General features: G+C 39.8%; 1 protein-coding gene across 3 annotated transcripts in view; it reads right to left on the bottom strand.

Annotated features, from left to right (window-relative positions):
* The window catches only part of ACER3 (alkaline ceramidase 3), a 162737-nt gene that overhangs the window by 30542 nt on the left and 113156 nt on the right, over nt 1-19039 (bottom strand). For all 3 annotated transcript variants that reach the window (XR_016232982.1, XM_008263685.5, XM_089331400.1), the window contains one exon: nt 15765-15823. Coding sequence is in view for 2 of the 3 variants with exons in the window: in XM_008263685.5 (XP_008261907.1) it covers nt 15765-15823 (59 nt within the window). In the remaining variant the exon portion in view is untranslated. The remainder of the gene's footprint in view (nt 1-15764; nt 15824-19039) is intronic.

Below are 19039 nucleotides of genomic sequence, written 5' to 3'. Positions count from 1 at the left end.
ATAAATTTTTCCTCATATTTTATCAGTTTCATTGATAATTATGGAAGTCATTTTTGTTTAGAAATTTGAAGGCACTGATCTGCTGCCTTTTAGTTTCTAGTACTGGGAAAATCCAAGGTAATTCTGACTCAGGACCCTTTGTGTGTCTGGCTGCCACCCGACTCTGTGAATTTGTGCAATCTTCCTTGTTACAGAATTGTGAACATCACATGCGTCTATTTCCACCCATTGTGCTAGGTGTCCAATCGGTTCTTTCAATTTAATAAATCATGTCCTTCAATGATACAATATTTTCTCAAATTATTCAGTGATTTCCTCCCCTCCATTTTCTCTGTTCCCTGCTCTCCTTTTTTGATGTTGGTTATTTCATTTTGGTTCAACATTATTGATTCAGTAATATTCCTAGTGAGTCTCTTCTGTTGTTCATTTCTTTCTCTTTTTCATCCTATACTAGCGTGGATTCTTTCTTTCTTTTTTCTTTTGGACAGGCAGAGTTAGACAGTGAGAGAGAGAGATTCAGAGAGAAAGGTCTTCCTTTTTCCATTGGTTCACCTTCCAATGGCCACTATGGCTGGCACATTGTGGCTGTGCACTGCGCCAGTCCGAAGCCAGGAGCCAGGTGCTTCCTCCTGGTCTCCCATGTGGGTGCAGAGCCCAAGCACTTGGGCCACAGCAGAGAGATGGACTGGAAGAGAAGCAACCGGGACAGAATCTGGCGCCCTGACTGGGACTAGAACCAGGGGTTCCGGCGCCGCAGGTGGAGGATTAGCCTAGTGAGCCGCGGTGCCAGCCCTAGTGTGGATTCTTTAACTGTATCATTCTAACTATTAGTTTTTCATTTCTTCATTTTTTAAGATACTTAAGGAATTCTCTGGTTTTTTTTTATAGCATCCTATTCTTGGTTCGTAGGTATAGTATGTTTTGAGGAGTATCAATGAATTAATGATATTTGTTTTGTTGTTTTTGCATTTCCTTCTTTCTGTATAAGTTGGTTCCTCAAGTTGATTTTCTTCCTTGTTTTGCCCTTCACATTTCACATTAGATGGATTCACCTTATGTCCACTATTGTCTCATTTTAAGAGTCTATAAAAGGTGACAACAAACCCCGAGCATGTGATTGAGGTCTTGGAATAGCAACCTTTCTTCACTCTAGGGTGATTTTGCTGGGTCAGTTGGTGGGGGTCTCCAATACCAGTAATTTTAGGTCTTTTAGGCTGCTTACATTCCCTAAAAAAGACTCAATTATCTTCCTAGAAATCTTGCTGTAAGCAAGTAATGTACACAGTATTCCAGTGTCCTGATTTCAGGTGAGTATTCACACAATTGTGTCGAAAATCCAGTGTAGACATATTGTATACCCTTTCCAAAGAAAAACCTTCAAGCATCTGCAGTTACTCAGTGTTACGGAGTGGGTGAAGGGATCTAGAGATCTACCAATCCTCTTTTAGACTATTCCTCCTCTATCCTCTTTTCCAAACTGCTGGGTTTTGCTAATGCCTGATACTTCAGAAAATTCTGTGATGTAAACTTAAGGTTTCTGGCTTAAGATTTGGCTTTTTAGTTGGTTTAGGCAGTTAGTAGTAGTCCATATACTTTCCAGCTTTAAATGTTTATTGAGTCTTCTATGGCTTAGGCTTTTTAAATAAATTCCTTTGTTATAGTCTTAGAAGGGCTTCAGAAGGGAGCAAAACTAGATAACTGACGATCTTTAATATTGTGTCTCTTTTTTCATTAATTTTTTTAAAGATTTATTTATTTGAAATGTAGAGCTACAAAGAGAGGTACACATACACACACACACACATGTCTTCCATCTGCTGGTTCACTCCCTAAGGTGGCAACAGCCAGGAATGTGCCAGGCCAAAGCCAGGAGCCAGGAGCTTCCTCTGGGTCACTCATGAGGGTGCAGGGGCTCAAGCAACTGAGCCTTCTCTGCTGCTTTCCCAGGCGCATTAGCAGGGAGGTGGATTGGAAGTGGAGCAGTTGGGTCTCAAACTGAACTGATGCCTATATGGGATGCTGGCATCACAGGAGGCTTTACCCACTGTGACACAGTGCCAGCCCCTCGTTCATTAATTTTAATCTGTTATTCTTTCTATTTTTCTCTCTTCCGATTTACTCTACTGATCTGTTTTCTCATTTTTGAAGTTGTATGTTTAGTTTATTATTTTTCAGACCATTTATTTTTTACAAGTTTCTTTACTTCAGAGACACATGATGGGAGGAGGAAGAAGGGAGGGTGGGAGAGTGAGGGAGACAGTGTGAGTGAGTGCTCCTATCTCCAGGTTCACTCCCTGAATGTCTGTAATAGCTGAAGCTTGGCCAGGCTGAAGCCAGGAGTTGGGAACTTAATCTAGATCTCAAATATGAATGGCAGGGACCCAGCTACATTAGCCACCACTACTGCCTCCTGTACATTAATAGGGAGTACATTAATAGCTAACTAGGTCAAGAGCAGAGTGGGGACTTGAAACTGGGCACTGTGATATGGGATGTGAGCATCCCAACCAGTGTTTTAACTGGTAGGCCAAATGCCCACACCTAGCCTATTTTCTTCCTCCCTCCTTCAATTCCTTCCTTCCTTTTTTTTTTAATATTTATTTATTTGCTTGAAAGGCAGAGTTACAAACAGAGAGAGAGAGGTCTTCCATCTGCTGGTTCACTCCCCAAATGGCAGCAATGACCAGAGCTGGGCCAATCCAAAGCCATGAACCAGAAGCTTCTTTCAGGTCTCCCAAGTGGGTGCAAGGACTCAAGCACTTGGGCCATCATCTTCTGCTTTTCCAGGCCACCAGCAGGGAGCTGGATCAGAAGTGGAGCAGCTGAACTGGTGCCCATATGGGATGCTGGTGCCTCAGACGGAGGCTTAACCTACTATGCCACAGCGCCGGCCCCATCTAGTCTATTTTCTAATGCAAACATCTAAGATCATAAATTACCCCCAAACATCTGTGTTAGTGACTCACTATTTTGATTTGTAGTGTTTTCATTATAATTACATTTTAAGTATTTTAAAATTTCCATCATGAGTTTTCTTTTTACTCACAAATAAGGAGAAGAATGGCTTTAAATTTCTAAAAATGTGGGTTATTTTGACTAATTCTATTTTGTTTTGTTTTATAGAGAACATTTATGCATGACACCAACTGTTTAAAGTGTGCTCTAAAGCTAGCATCTGGTAGCTTTGATAATTATTCTATGCAAGCTCGAGAAGATTGTGTATTTTTTTTACTCCTGAGAGATCACTTTATTACTGTGTTACACAGAGTTTTATGGGAGCACTTCATGGTTTTCCCTTCACATACCTGAATTGCCAGCAACACTACTCTGGTGCTTTGGGGCTACTTTTAAGTAAGATAAGAGTTAATTTAACACAAGCACCAAGATACCACAATAGCTGATCTATTAAGCTAGCCAGATAGTGATGACTTATGGGTGGGTAGTACATAAAACAAGGATATGCTGGGAAAAGAATGCTTTATATTCTGCATAGGACATTAATGGATGCTGGATGGCACAAAACTTCATCACATTACTCAGAATTTTTTATTTAATATTTCTGAACCATGGATTGTGGCTATCTGAAACTGGAAAGCAAAACCACAGATAAGGAGGAGGGAACTACTGTACTGGCAAACTCTCTCCATTTTTGTTTACAAATATCTTTTCCCTACTCTTGTTCTTAAGAGATATTTGAATATAGAATCATAGGTTGATGGTTAATTTTTCTTTTTTTAAAAAAGATTTGGCTGGTGCTGTGGCCTGCGGCGCCGGCATCCTGGGTTCTAGTCCTGGTTGGGGCGCCAGTTCTGTCCCGGTTGCTCCTCTTCCAGTGCAGCTCTTTGCTGTGGAAGGCAGTGGAGGATGGTCCAGGTCCTTGGGCCCTGCACCCGCACAGGAGACCAAGAGGAAGCACCTGGCTCCTGGCTTCTGATTGGCACAGCGCGCCGGCCGCAACACACCAGCCATAGCAGCCACTTGGGGGGTGAACCAACGGCAAAAGGAAGACCTTTCTCTCTCTCTCTCTCTCTCTCTCACTGTCTAACTGCCTGTCAAAAAAAAAGAGAGATTTATTTCATTTGAAAAGCAAAGTTACATTTATACGTAGAGGGAGAGATAGAGAGATCTTCTAGCTGGAGCTGGGCTGGTCTGAAGCCAAGAGACAGGAGCTCCTTCTCCCATGTGTGTGCAGGGGCCCAAGCACCTGGGCCATCCTCTGCAGCCTCCCAGGGCACATTAACAGGGAACTGTATCAGAAGTGGTGCAGCCAGGACATGAACCAGAACCATAAGGGATGCCAGCACTGCTATGCCACAGCACCGACCCCAGTGGTCAATTTTTCTCCCAGTCCTTTGATAATAACAACCCATTGTGTTTTGGCTTACAATGTTGCTGTTGATAAGCTGGTTTCAGACCCATTTTTATTCCTTTATTAGTGATATGTCTTTTTATCTTCAAATGCTTTTAAGATCTTTCTCTTTGGAGCTGGTGCTGTGGCACAGAAGGTTAAGCCTCCGCTTGAGGTGCCAGTATCCCCTAAGGGTACCAGTTCAAATCCCAGCTCCCCCACTCCCAATCAAGTTCCCTGCTGGCATGCCTGGGAAAGCAACGGATGATGGTTCAAGTTCTTGGGCCCCTGCACCCATGCAGGAAACCGGAAGTAATTTCATGAGTCCTATTTTCAGCCTGCCTAGCCCTGGCTGATGCACCTCCCCCTTCTCTGTATTTCTGCCCTTTAAATAAATAAATAAGTCTTTCTTCAAAAGATCTTTCTCTTTGGATTTCAGCAACATCAATATGCTTTTTCTTTATGTATTAATAAACTCAATTATAGAGAACAGAAATAACTCTATTTATTCAAAAATAATTTTTTACTTTGAATTGCAGTGGAAATGCTGAATAAGCAAGACACAGGATCCCCAGGAGTGGTTCATGAACACTACCACAGAAAAATCTTGCCAAAGGAATTTTCTCCTTGTTAACTAGGAAACAGGAGAACTGGGAAGCTTCTGAAGCAACTGCTATAGCCATCATCACACTATCTTAGCATTATTCACAGATCAGAAAGCTGTCATTACACCTGTCTGCTCCAGAGTCATGATGTAATTCGAGATCCACAGCAGTAATGAATACCTGAAATACCACCACATCTATTCCTCAGTTTGGTTCTGCATTCAAGTCTCATGTGAATACATGTGGTTGGCAGAACCCGAATGCTATCTAAAACCTTACCTGCGAAGGAAATATGGGAAATGTAACTTTTTAAAAGTATCTACAGCAGGGGCAGGGGAATGTTCAGTTTGTTCCCCTATATGAGGCCCATAAAATCATTTGGTCTGGCCCTGTCCCACAGGCGAGACTCAAAATTCAATAAATCTATATAGCAGGCTAATTTTTAAGCTAGTAATTTTTATGGTCCCACAAATGATGTTATAAATATCAAATGACCTTTAACAGAAAAAAAGGTTCCCCACCTTGACAGTATGCTTGAAGGAAGATGGTATGATACTGAGTGAGCTAAGCTATCAAATCTGCCACAGCTGAGAAAGATTTCTTTTTATTAAAACTGCTTGTATTTGATGTTGTTCTTGAAGCTGAGGAGTCATGTCTTTTATTAATTCTAGGAAATTCTCACCTATTACTTCTTTGAATACTTCTTCTTCCCCCATTTTTGCTATTCTCTCCTTTGGAACAGTGATTAGACACGTTACTTCCCTGAAATATTTTCTGGCTTCTTTATTTTTTTTTAAGATTTATTTTTTAAAAGGTAGAGTGATGAGGAGGGGAAAGATAGAGAAAAAGAGAGACAGCAAGAGTTTCTATCTAGCTGTGAGCCAATAAATATCAGTTGTTAAGCCACCTAGTTAGTAGTGCTTTGTTATGACAGCCCTTGGAAACTAGTTATAGGCACATAAAGGGCAGGAGTTATTTAAAAAATATTTAAGTAACTCACAGGATGTCAGGGAAAACAGAGAAACAAATAATAGAAAAGGAAACAAAGCAAAAATAAGAAGTTAATGGTAGATTTAAGTACGTAAGCAATTACAACAATGTAAATTATCTAAATATATCAATTAAAAGAGAATGGAAGAGTGGATTAAGAAACATGACTCAAGTATATCATGTTCAAAGGTAATTAATTTCAAATATATCATTATAGGCAAGTAGAAAGTTAAAGGATTGAAAAAGACAGGTCACATAAATATGTATCAAACTAATCCTATGTTAATACAAATGGCAGATAACTACTTCTGAGCAAAGAAAATTACCACACTGACAGAAAGAGCAACCCACCAAGAAGACACAGCAATTCTAAATGTCTATGCATTAAATAACACCGCATAATAATACATGCAGCAAAAGCTGACAGAATGAACAAACAGACAAATCCAAAATTGTTTGGAGAGTACTACGACACTCCTATTGACATTGGTAGAACAACCAGACACAAAATCAACAACACAGAAGAACTCAACACCACCATTACACATTAAGGAGCTAATTCAGTGGGCTCAGAGAGCACAAACTACACATTCCAAAGAAAGGCTCATGGGAGACAAAATTTCTGAGTCCTTGGCAAATTCTGTCCAATAAAAATGTCTCTCTTGTTTATGGCGTCAGTAATCTCCCTAGGCTCTAGTCATGAGTTGCCAAGGCTATGGAAGCCTTTTGAGTTCACCGACTTCGATCTTATTCTGACAGGGTCAAAGTCAAAGTGGAAGTTCTCTCCTCCCTTCAGAGAAAGGAACCTCCTTCTTTGATGGCCCCATTCTTTCCACTGGGATCTCACTCGCAGAGATCTTTCATTTAGGTCTTCTTCTTTTTTTTTTTTTTCCCCCAGAGTGTCTTGGCTTTCCATGCCTAAAATACTCTCATGGGCTCTTCAGCCAGATCCAAATGCCTTAAGGGCTGATTCTGAGGCCAGAGTGCTGTTTAGGACATTTGCCATGCTATGAGTCTGCTGTGTATCCCGCTTCCCATGATGGATCGTTCTCTCCCTTTTTGATTCTATCAGTTAGTATTAGCAGACACTAGTCTTGTTTGTGTGATCCCTTTGACTCTTAGACCTATCAGTGTGATCAATTGTGAACTGAAATTGATCACTTGGACTAGTGACATGGCATTGGTACATGCCACCTTGATGGGATTGTATTGGAATCCCCTGGCATGTTTCTAACTCTACTGTTTGGGGCAAGTCTGATTGAGCATGTCCCAAATTGTACATCTCTTCCCTCTCTTATTCCCACTCTTATATTTAACAGGGATCACTTTTCAGTTAAAATTTAAACACCTAAGAATAATTGTGTGTTAATTACAGAGTTCAACCAATAGTACTAGAACAAAACAAAACAAAAGTACTAAAATGGATAAAGTATTAAGTTGTTCATCAACAGTCAGGACCAGGGCTGATCAAGTCACTGTTTCTCATAGTGTTCATTTCACTTCAACAGGTTTCCCCTTTGGTGCTCCGTTAGTTGTCGCCAATCAGGGAGAACATATGATATTTGTCCCTTAAAAATTTTTTAAATTCATAGAACTTTAAACATTTCCAATAAGACTGGTGAGAAAAATGAAGCATGATAACACCACAGACTTTGTAGACATCAAAAGTTTCTGTTGTTTAAGCTACGCAGTCTACAGTATTTTGTTATGGCAGCCCTAGCAAACTAATATAGACGGCAATTTTCTCATCTCAATGAAGAACATCTACATAAAACATACAGGTGACACTGTACTTAACAGTGAAAGACTTAGCACTTTTTCTCTAACACTGGGAACAAGGACATTTGCTCTCACCACTCTTATTCAGCATAGTCCTGGAGGTTCTAGTCAGAATAAGGAAAAAGGGAAATAAAAAGCATAGGTAGAGATCCAAAATGTTTGAATAGAGGCGCCCCATGCTTTTGCAGAAGAACCAGGTTAATTAATGACAAGGTTTCGAGAAAGTGACCATGGGAATTCAGGACATGGGAATTCAGCAAGGGACTGACAGGAATCTTTTAAGGCACAGAGACTCTGGACGACAGCATAGACAGAGAACAAAGTGCACTGCAACTGTAACCCTGGCTCCCTGGCTGGCAGAGAGTGGTGAAGAAGCTCCAGAAGTCCTTGCTAATATAGTACTAACTTTAGGAGATTCCATAGTACTCATAAGCTTTGAACCCAGTTTTGGGAGCTGCCTGGAGTCCATGTGACTGATTAATTTTCTCTGGAGAAAGAACTCCCATGGCTACTTCCCTCCCTCCCCACCACAAATGCCCAGGGTCCAGCAGACTACAGCATGGTACCATCTTGAGAATGGAACCATTACTAAAGTAGTTTTCCTGTGGAAAGACTTTCATTTAGATGGACTGTAGAGTATTGATTGGATAGGTTATTTGGCTTTGGTTCTGAGTGGGCACAGAATTGTAATCACTGAGTAATTTCTTCAGATGTAGTTAATGTCAGCAGTGTCTGAAAGTGCTTTAATTGTCTAGATTGAAGGTGCCTGTGGAAGTAGCCCTGTATTTTTGCAATGAATGTGGGCCCCATGGAGGCAAGTACTACTAGTAGTGATGGCAACCAAAATGCCAGGAACATGGCTTCAGAGGTAGTCCTCATGCTCCATGAGGGAAGTACTAATGGCACTTGGAGTCTGTAGAAGTGGCAGATATAATGCCAGAGTTGCAGGCTATAAAGCAGTTGTGTCCTCCAGTCTCACAATGGGAGCAGGACCTCTGGAGGTGGCAGCCACAAATCCAGGGCCATGGGCTATTGAGGTACCTGTCTTTAGACCCCAGAAAGGAGTGCTGATGACTGTGGTGACTGTGGTGGTAGCCAAAGTCCAGGTTCAGAGGGGTTGTAGGGAATGGGTCCTCAGGCCCCAGGAGGCAAGTGCCTTTGGTCTTAGTGGCACCCCCCGTACTCTGTTGGGCCACCTTTTTCCTGGTGTGCAGGACATACCTCTGAGGCCAATTCCTAGCATTCTGGTGGCCACCGCTACTAGTAGTACTTGTTTCCATGAAGCCCACATTCATTGCAAAAATACAGTGCTACTTCCACAGAAACCTTCAGTCTAGACAATTTAAAATGAGTAAAAATCAGTAAACTACAAAGATAAAGGAGGAGGAAAGAAACAAAGAAGGTATAAAACAATCAAAAAATAATTAACAGATGGCAGGAGTAAGTTCTTATCTATCAGTAATAGCCTTGAAGGTAAATGGATTAAATTCCCCAAGCAAAAGATACAGACTAGGTAAGAGGATTAAAGGGGGGGGTATTCAATTACATGCTGCCTACAAGAAACTCACTTCACTGTAAAGATACACATAGACTGAAAGTGAAGGAGTAGAAAAAGATATTCTACACAAACAGGACCAAAAGTCAGCAGGAGTAGCTATATCACATAAGGTAGACTAAGACAAAGTCTGTAAAAAGAGACATGGGAGAAAATTATGTAATGATAAAGGGATCAATTCAGCAACAGGATATAACAACTGTAAATATATATGCATGAGACTGGATCCAAGATGGTGGAATATGGAAGGAGCTTAATGCTCTAGTCTAGAAGATAATTTTTAAAAAATGGAGAAAGTACAGTCTCAGGGATGAGTTCTGGAGAAAAATGGCAGAGGAAATTCCGTGCAAATTAGAAGGACACTGTGGACCTATGTGCAGGGTGTGGACATGCACAACTCAGGACCAGGTTTGGAGTGAGGTGAGACCAGTCTGCAGTAGCCCAAGCAACTGGCAATAAAGCTGTGGGAAGAGCCTGGTGGGAATCTGGCTTGGAGCTTTGTGGGGGACAGTATACTCATCAAACTAGAGGAGAAAAAAAAGGAGGCACATTTCTTTCTCCCCAGTCACCCTGCACCAGTGTCCTGTAACAAGCCGAGAAAGGGCAGGTGCCATTTTGGACATAAGTAACAGCTGTGCCAGTTCGTGTCTGTGCGCTCAGCAACTAGTCAAGTGGAGATGCATGAGTCTGCCTGGGAGAACTGAGAAAGGGCTGAGTGCTCATGATTGTGGGGGGCTTGTGTGTCAGGACTGTGAAAACACTGTGGCTGCATGAGAGGGCTCAGGGTGTGGCTGGAACTTTGGGCAGTCATTGTGGGAGGCTCTACATGCTTGGGGCCCCCTGATTCCCTGGTGAAGGTCATTGCTGTGGAATCCGTGCTTATACTGAAGACTGCACAATTCCTTTGTGTGGTTCTTGTGGCAGCATGGACGAATATTGTACCCACTGGGGCTAGTGCCCAGGCACTGATATTCTTTGAGGAGAGGAGATTAGCATGAGAATATGCCAACAGAGCAGAACAAATCTCCCCACTGATAAAAAAAAAAAAAAAAAAAAGAGAGAACCTTTACCAGGCCCAACTTGGGTGTCATCTTGGACACTCCCTTCACCCTGGAGCACTGAAAAGAGCTCCCTGGTCACATCCACACACCGCTGGGTATTCACTGAAAAAATGGACACTCCACTAAGCCACAGAGAAATAGTCCAAATATAAAAGCCATCAAAGGAAAAAAAAAAAAAAAAAAAGAAGCCAACAAGTATCTCCACAAATGCTGAATAAATGCAGCGATTCAAGAAACAGGAGGCCGGCACCACGGCTTACTTGGCTAATCCTCCGCCTGCAGCACCAGCACCCTGGGTTCTCGTCCCAGTTGGGGTGCCGGATTCTGTCCTGGTTGCTCCTCTTCCAGTCCAGCTCTCTGTTGTGGCCCGGGAGGGCAGTGGAGGATGACCCAAGTCCTTGGGTCCTGCACCCGTATGGGAGACCAGGAGGAAGCACCTGACTCCTGGTTTTGGATCGGCACAGCGCGCCAGCCACAACACACCAGCCGTAATGGCCATTTGAGGGGTGAACCAATGGAAAAGAAGACCTTTCTCTCTGTCTCTCTCTCACTGTCTAAATCTGCCTATTAAAAAAAAAAGAAAGAAGAATAAGGAAGACAATATGACATCTGCAAAATAATACAATGCTTGAATACTAGAATGTGAAGATGAAGAGATCAAAGAAATGCCAGAAATGGAATTCAAAAATTGATCAAAGGATTACTTAGAAGTAATCAGGAACAAATCCATGAACTAAGGAAATCCATACCTGACATGAAAGAAAATTTTTCCCAGCTGGTACCGCAGCTCAATAGGCTAATCCTCTGCCTGTGGCACCAGCACCCTGGGTTCTAGTCCTGGTCGGGGTGCCAGATTCTGTCCTGGTTGCCCCTCTTCCAGGCCAGCTCTCTGTTATGGCCCGAGAGTGCAGTGGAGGATGGCCCAAGTGCTTGGGCCCTGCACCCCATGGGAGACCAGGAGAAGCACCTGGCTCCTGGCTTCGGATCAGGGCGATGTGCTGGCCGCAACACGCCAGTTGCGGCGGCCATTGGAGGGTGAACCAATGGCAAAAGGAAGACCTTTCTCTCTGTCTCTCTCTCTCACTGTCCACTCTGCCTGTCCAAAAAAAAAAAAAAAAAAAAAAAAAAAAAAAAAAAAAAAAGACAGTATGGAGATACCTCAGGAATCAGAATCTAGACTTACCATATGACCCAGCCATCCCACTCCTGGAAATTTACCCAAGGAAATGAAATCAGCATATGAAAGAGTTATCTGCACCCCCATGTTTACTGCAGCTCAATTCACAATAGCTCAGACATGGAATCAACCCAAATGCCCATCACCTGAAGACTGGATAAAGAAATTATGGGCTATGTATACTATGGAATACTACACAGTGGTAAAAGACAAAAATAAATAAATAAATAAAAACACAATGAAATCTGGTCATTTGCAACAAAATGGATGAAACTGCAAAACATCATTCTTAGTGAAATAAGCCAGTCCCAAAAGGACAAATACCATATGTTCTCCCTGACCTATGATAACTAATAGAGCATCTAAAAGACAACCTACTAGAGTGAAATTGATGCTTTGAGAAGCAATGACTTTGCACAGTCCTTGTCTCCACTGTTGAGGAACAGTGTATAAAGTTGAAGAAACTATGTGTAGAAAGTTAACTATGTGTATAAAGTTATAAAAGATCTTAGTAAAAAATAAAAGTGGGAATAGGAAAGGGAGGAGGAAGAGGGCTGAGAGAGTGGGTGGGAAGGAGGGTACAATGAGAAGTATCACCATGTTCCTGAAGTTGTAATTATGAAATGTATGAAGTTTATATTCCTTAAATAAAAGGTTTTTGGGGAAACAAACAAACAAAAAAAAATAAGAAGTTCAAATTTTGAAGGAAAGAGGATAAATAGTTTGGGAGTGGTAGGAATGAAGAGGATGCCCAACCTCTTGGCCTGAGGATACATAGAACATAACACAAATTTTGTAACTCTAGAACAGATTTAAAAGCAAAAATACCTTCATCACTAAAAATAGTTGTGGTGTTGGGAATGTAACTGGGTATATATGATTTGACTAGAAAGGCAACCTCCCTGATAGCCATGACCTCAGCCATAGAAATGCAGATCTGCATGCAACTTCCTCTTAATAGTGTCCAGGGATAAGAAAAATAATGAGGATGAAAATGATATTTGGCCGGCGCCATCACACTGATCCGAAGCCAGGAGCCAGGTGCTTCTCCTGGTCTCCCATGGGGTGCAGGGCCCAAGCACCTGGGCCATCCTCCACTGCACTCCCAGGCCATAGCAGAGAGCTGGCCTGGAAGAGGGGCAACCGGGACAGAATCCAGTGCCCCGAATGGGACTAGAACCCGGTGTGCTGGCACCACAAGGTGGAGGATTAGCCTATTGAGCCGTGGCGCCGGCTAGAAAATGATATTTTTTCTTAGAGAATACTTCATCTATCTAGAGTGCAGTTCTTTGTGAATTATAGCTTGAGTGCTGGCTTGGAGGATATAGCACTGTGTTTACTTAAAACAAATTTTGGGGACTGGCATCACGGCATATGGGGTTGAACCCATTGCCTGTGATGCCAGCTCCAACAGAGGCACCAGTTTGTGTTCCAGCTGCTCTACTTCTGATCCAGCTGCATGCTAATGGCTTGAGAAAAGCAGCAAAGATGGCCCAAGTGCTTGGGGCCCTACTATCCATAGACCTGGATGAAGCTCCTGGCTATAGCACAGCTCAGTCCTGGCTGTTGCAGCTGTCTGGAGAGTGAACCAACAACAGAAGCTCTCTCTTCTCTCTTCCTCTCTTTTTCTGTAGCTCTTTCAACTAAATAAATAAATCTAAAATATATATATATATATATATATATATATATATATATATATGTACCTACCACCAGTGTATCCAATAATATAAAGTAAATATTATTGGATCTAAAGGGAGATAGACACCAATAGTTGGGGACTTCAGGATCCTACTTTAAACAAGATTACAGGTCATCCAGAGAGCAAACTAACAAAGAAACACCGGAGTTAATCTATATTATAAATTAAACAGATCTAACAGATGTCTATATAATATTTCATCCAACAGTTGAAAAATACACACTGGAACTCCACCTAGGTATCCCACGTTGGTGGCAAGGGTCCAAGTACTTGGATCACCCTCTGCTACTCCTCCCAGGCACACAAGCAGGGAACTGAATCAGAAGTGTAGCAGCCAGGACCCAAACTGGTGCTCACATGGGATTCTGGCATCACAAGTTGCAGCAGCTCAACCTGCTGCACCATAATGCCAGCCCCTAAGTGTCATACCTTATACAAAATTAACTTAAAATAAATCGTGGACTTAAATTGAAAATGTAAAACTACACACTCTTTTAGGAAAATTGGAGGAAATCTTTGGGAGTGAAGGCTGGAAGAGAGTTCTTAGGCTTGACACCAAAAGTACAATCCATAAAAGGAAAATTCATCAATTAGATCTAATGAAATTTAAGTGTTTGGTCATTAAACAACCCTGAAAGGAGGATGAAAAAATAGGTACAGATTGGGAGAAAACATTTGCAAATCACATATCTGACAAATCAGAGTCTCAAAATTCAACTGTAGAAGCAACAGAAACTCTCCTTATTATCTGCTATGGTTTGAATATGATTTCTTTCCAGACTCATGCAGGAGTTTAATACCCAGTCTTATGTCAATGCTATTAAGAGGGTGTGAAGCTAACTTGACTATGGTGTTTAGAGGTGGAGCTTTGGGAAACTGAATGGTCATTACAGTGGGGCCTCCATGACTGAATCCTGGAGGGTTTATAAGGAGAGGGAGAGAAACTGCACAAACAGTAGGACCCTCTTCAGATTTTGAACCTTCAGAATCATGAGCTAAAAAGAAAGCCCCTTCTTTATAAAGTAGGTTGCCTCAGGTATTTTGTTGCAGCAATGAAAAGCTGTCTAATACACTGTCTGTTGTTCTTTCTTTTTAAAAATTGTTTTAAAACAAGAGAAAATGGGCAAAGACATAAACAGACATTTCACCAAAGATGATACACAAATGACAAAAAGCACATGAAAGTATGTTCAACACCATCAGCCACTAAGGAAATACAAATTAAAAGTGTAATATATCAATACATACCTATAAGAATGGCTAAAATAAATAAATACCATCAAATACTGTTAAGGAAGCAGAGAAACTAGATCACTAACACATTTGTAGTGGGAATGTAAAAATGGTAGAGGCACTGTGGAAAATGTTTAGTGTTTTTGTGGAAAACTAGGGGCTGGTGCTGTGGTGCAGTGGGTTAAGCCTCCAATTTGAATGTTGACATCTCATATGGGTGCCAGTTCCTGTCCCAGCTGCTCCACTTCAGATCCAGCTCTTGGATTTATTCACATAGCAAAAACTGGAAACAACCCAGGTTATTACTCAACAGACAAATGACTAAACCGTGGTAATCTATATCAGATAATATTACTCAGCAGCTTAAAGGAATGAACAATAGAAACATCCGACAACTTTGGGTAATCTCCAGCAAATTATGTTGAATTAAAAAAAAAGCCAATCCCAAAGATTATGTAGTATATGGTTCCATTTAAACAACATTCTTGAATCAACAAAACTATAGAAATGGATTAGTGACTACCAGGGATTAAAGACAGGGAATGTGGGGTGAGGTAGAGGTGGGATGGAATTAGGTGTGGCTGTAAAGGAACACAGGGATTCTTGTGATGGAAGTGTTTTGAATCTTCACTGTGTCATTATCAAATCCTGGCTGTGTAATATAGTATAATTTTCCAAGATGTTACCACTGGAGAAAATTGGTAAAGGGTACAGAGGATCTCCCTCTACTATTTTTTACAAATGTATACATTTCTACAAAGTTAGAAACCTAATTAAAAGATTAAAAAACAAACCTATATATCATTCTATATATTAATTGAGCACTTGCTGTATGGCAAGGTCATATTTAAGATATATCTTCTCACAAGCATTAGTTTTTAATGCTCTTTAACTCTTACAAATTATGCCCATTTTCCAAATAATCTTTCCTAGAATCCGAATTCTTTGTGATGCTAATAGCTTTCCTTTAGAGGTTTTATATAAAAGGCGTTCTCTAGTCAGGTAGGTTTGAGAAAGATAAAAAGTTTTTTTTTACTGTAGCATTTTTCAAGGTCTTTATTATATTACAAACATTATGAATATTTAAAAAGAGGCCATTGTGTACAGTTTTTTTCACATTTCTTTAGTTTTGGAACTCTCACATGATATTAACTTGCCTGATCCCTTATTTACCAAAATGAGTGTTGGATTATAGTTTTCTATCAATATCTCTGCTGGAGTAAAGTTGTGTGTGTTCTTCAACTTAGGGTATAGGTTTACTGTTAGAAGACTGAATATGCTTTAATTATAGTATTGACGATCCAAACTACTTACCACGTAACAATATAAATTGATCGCAGGACTAATGTGAAAACCAACATTCCATACATGACCTGAATAGGAAAAAAAAACAAGTTAGCACAATCATTCTTTGCCAAAGTAAGTATATTTTGCCTACCAAAACAGCCCTCCATATTCAATGTAAACATTTATTATCTCTACATTTTAAGTAACAGAATTTTTGAAAATGTTTAATTATGTAATTGAGTCATTTTAGTGTCTGAGGGAAAATTAAAGGTCTGTTCATAATGAACAATTATCAGAAGTACAATTTCAATTTCAAGATTCTGACTGGTTACATGAAATTTTAAATATTTGCCAAAACCTGAACAAATTTTATAATTTTGCCCCACTAGTTCCTACCCTCCTCTTGAGCTTTGCTTTCAGCAAATAATTGTGGTTCCCATTTTACAAGAACATATATCTAACTATTTTGACTCCTCTCCTAAATGTCTGTATTCATATGCATTTTTCCCTTGTGTTCTTTCTCCCATCCTCAGTCTCCAAAAAAAGAGATGCCCACTTCCTGACACTGGTCAGCCTATCCTCCTGTGCTCTCTATCTTCCCATATTTTCCTAGCCTTCTCTTCTTCATTGAGGATAGATGGCTATTACTACATGGAAAAGTGAACCTAGTGGGAGCATTTAATTTGCCCTAGTGTAAAATATTAAATACAAAAAATTTTCACAAGATGCAAAACATACTTTTACAAATATTTACAAAGTCAATAATTGCAAAAGCACCACTCAGGTGAAGAAAAGGATCTGTTTATAGTCCGGAGATGCTCTGAGCGTCTCTTGTCAGTTAAATCATCTCCCTTCTTAGAGAAAACCACTTTCCTGACTTTTATAATAAACTTTTTTTTATATTTACTGACTTAAACTGGTTACCTAAACATGCAGTCCTAAAAAATTGTTTGTGTCTGAATTCTAACAGAATTTTAATTAAATTTTTTAAATTATAATAGAATATTCTATGTATTTGAATTTTTGTCTTTTTATGATTCTATTATATTATTGTAGATAGCCATGGCTTATTAATTTTTGATGCTACATACTAGTTAGTTGGATGAGAATTCCATTCCATTCCATTCTTTTGTTGACAAACATGTTTCCAGTTTTCACCACTATGGGTATTTTTATTCACACTGTAGTACAAATACACAAGTTTCTCCAGAGTATGTTCTTAGGTATGTAATTGCTGGGTGAGGATGTGTGTGTGTGTGTGTCTGCGTGTGTATACTTGTATTATCAAAATGACTAAAACAACAAACTATTTTCTAAAGCAGTTATACCAGTTTATAATCTAATCAATGTGTATGAGTGTCTCTTCTGCTCAATAAGAAAAATACATGAAACAGTCAAATTTCTAATATTTTGACTATCTATGTAGATTGTATATGTATTTCCCTGATTACATGCCAAACATTATATTTTGTTTATTGGTCCTTTGTTGTCCTCTAGTATGGATTACATGTTTAAAAAAACTTTTCTATTCAGTTGTCTGATATTTTCTTTTTTTATAATTTTAAAAATCTTTTAAAAATTGAAAAACGGTACACATACATAGAAAAGTACTCAGAACATACACAGTTTAATGATTATAGTAAAACAAATGTTTTGGGGCCAGTGTTGTGGTGTACAGTGTTAAGCTGCTGCTTGCAATGCTGGCATCCCATATGGGCTCTGGGTTGTGTCTCGCTGCTCCACTTCTCATCCAGCTTCCTGCTAATGGCCTGGGAAAGCAATGGTTAATGGCCCATATACTTGGTCCCCTGCCACCTATGTGGGAGATTCAGATGAATCTCCTGGCTCCTGGCTTTGTCCTAGCCCAGCCCTGGCCATTACAGTCATCTGGGGAGTGAACTAGTGATAGAAGTGCGCGTGCTCTCTCTCTCTCTGTCTTTCCCTCTCTCTTTCAAATAAATAATAAATCTTTTTTAAACAACAAATATTGTGGCAATTTTTGACTGGTAGGTCAAAAAATGGAACTTTGAGTCATAGCATAAGTACACTTAACACATCTCAAGCCCTACACCTCTTGCCCAAGGTTTACTCACTATTCTGTCCTCTAATATTAGAATCTAGTTTAGTTTTTCAACTTCACTATAAATGGAAACATACAGTATATTTTTATCTGTGTCAATCTTCTTTTACCTAATATTATATTTGTTAGTCCCATTCAATTTGTTATGTGAGCTATGGTATATTAGTTTTCACTGAGGTATTTGATTATTTGTACATATTTTATATATCCTTTCTACTACTAATGGACATTGAGGTCTAATTCTAAACTAGTTATGACAATTCTGCTACAAACTTTTTAATATGCATTTTTGGTATACACATGCAGGGATTTTTATTGGTTATTTGCCAAGGAGCCAAACTGCTACATTATCAAGGATGCTTAAGTTCAACTATAGTAGTAAATACAAACTGTTTTCCAAAGTGGTTACAGCAACTTATATCCTCGCCAGCAGTACAGGAGGGTTACTCACATGCTTACCAGCCAGTAATGTACTATAAAGTTGTTTTGCTGGTATGTAGTGCTAGCTCATTATGTTTAAATTTTTCATTTCTTTTAAAAAATACTTATTTATTTGAGAGGCAGGGAGAAAAACAGACAGACACACACTCACACACAGAGAAATACAGAGATAGAGATACAGACAGACAGTAATCTTCTATTTGCTGGTTCACTCCCCAAATGACTATAATATTTGGGGCTGGGCCAGGCTGAAGCCAGGAGCCAGGAACTCAATATAGGTCTCCCATATGGATAGTGGGGATCCAAGTGCTTGAGTCATCAAGTCATCACCTGCATAACTTTGGTAACTAAATGAGATTGAGTACTTTTTCATATGTTTATTTGCTATTTGGATATACTCCTGTGAAGAGTCTCTTTAAAATTTCTTGCACATTTTCTATTGGATCTTCTACTTTCTTTTTATTGGTTTATAGGAAATTTTTATATCTATTAGCGTTTGCTTGATTACATATTTTGTGAATGTCTTATTTTACTCTGTAACATATATTCTCACTCTCAATGGTGGCTTCTTAATTTTAAGATAACTAGTTACTGTTGACTGTGTATCATAATAATGGAATGGCTATCCATTTATTTAGGGACTCTTTAAGGCCTCTAAATATGTTTTATAATTTCTTCCATATACAGGACTTACACATTCATGTTGGATTTATTCTTAGGTACTTTATAACTTTGGAGGATTATTGTAAGTGATATTTTTTAAAATGTTATTTTCTGTTTG

Source organism: Oryctolagus cuniculus, chromosome 1, assembly GCF_051225735.1.
Source record: "Oryctolagus cuniculus isolate XC-2025 breed Fujian yellow rabbit chromosome 1, ASM5122573v1, whole genome shotgun sequence".
Classification (NCBI taxonomy): Eukaryota; Metazoa; Chordata; class Mammalia; order Lagomorpha; family Leporidae; genus Oryctolagus; species Oryctolagus cuniculus.
Note: the sequence above shows the minus strand (reverse complement) of the source record. Positions and strands in the feature narration are given on the sequence as shown.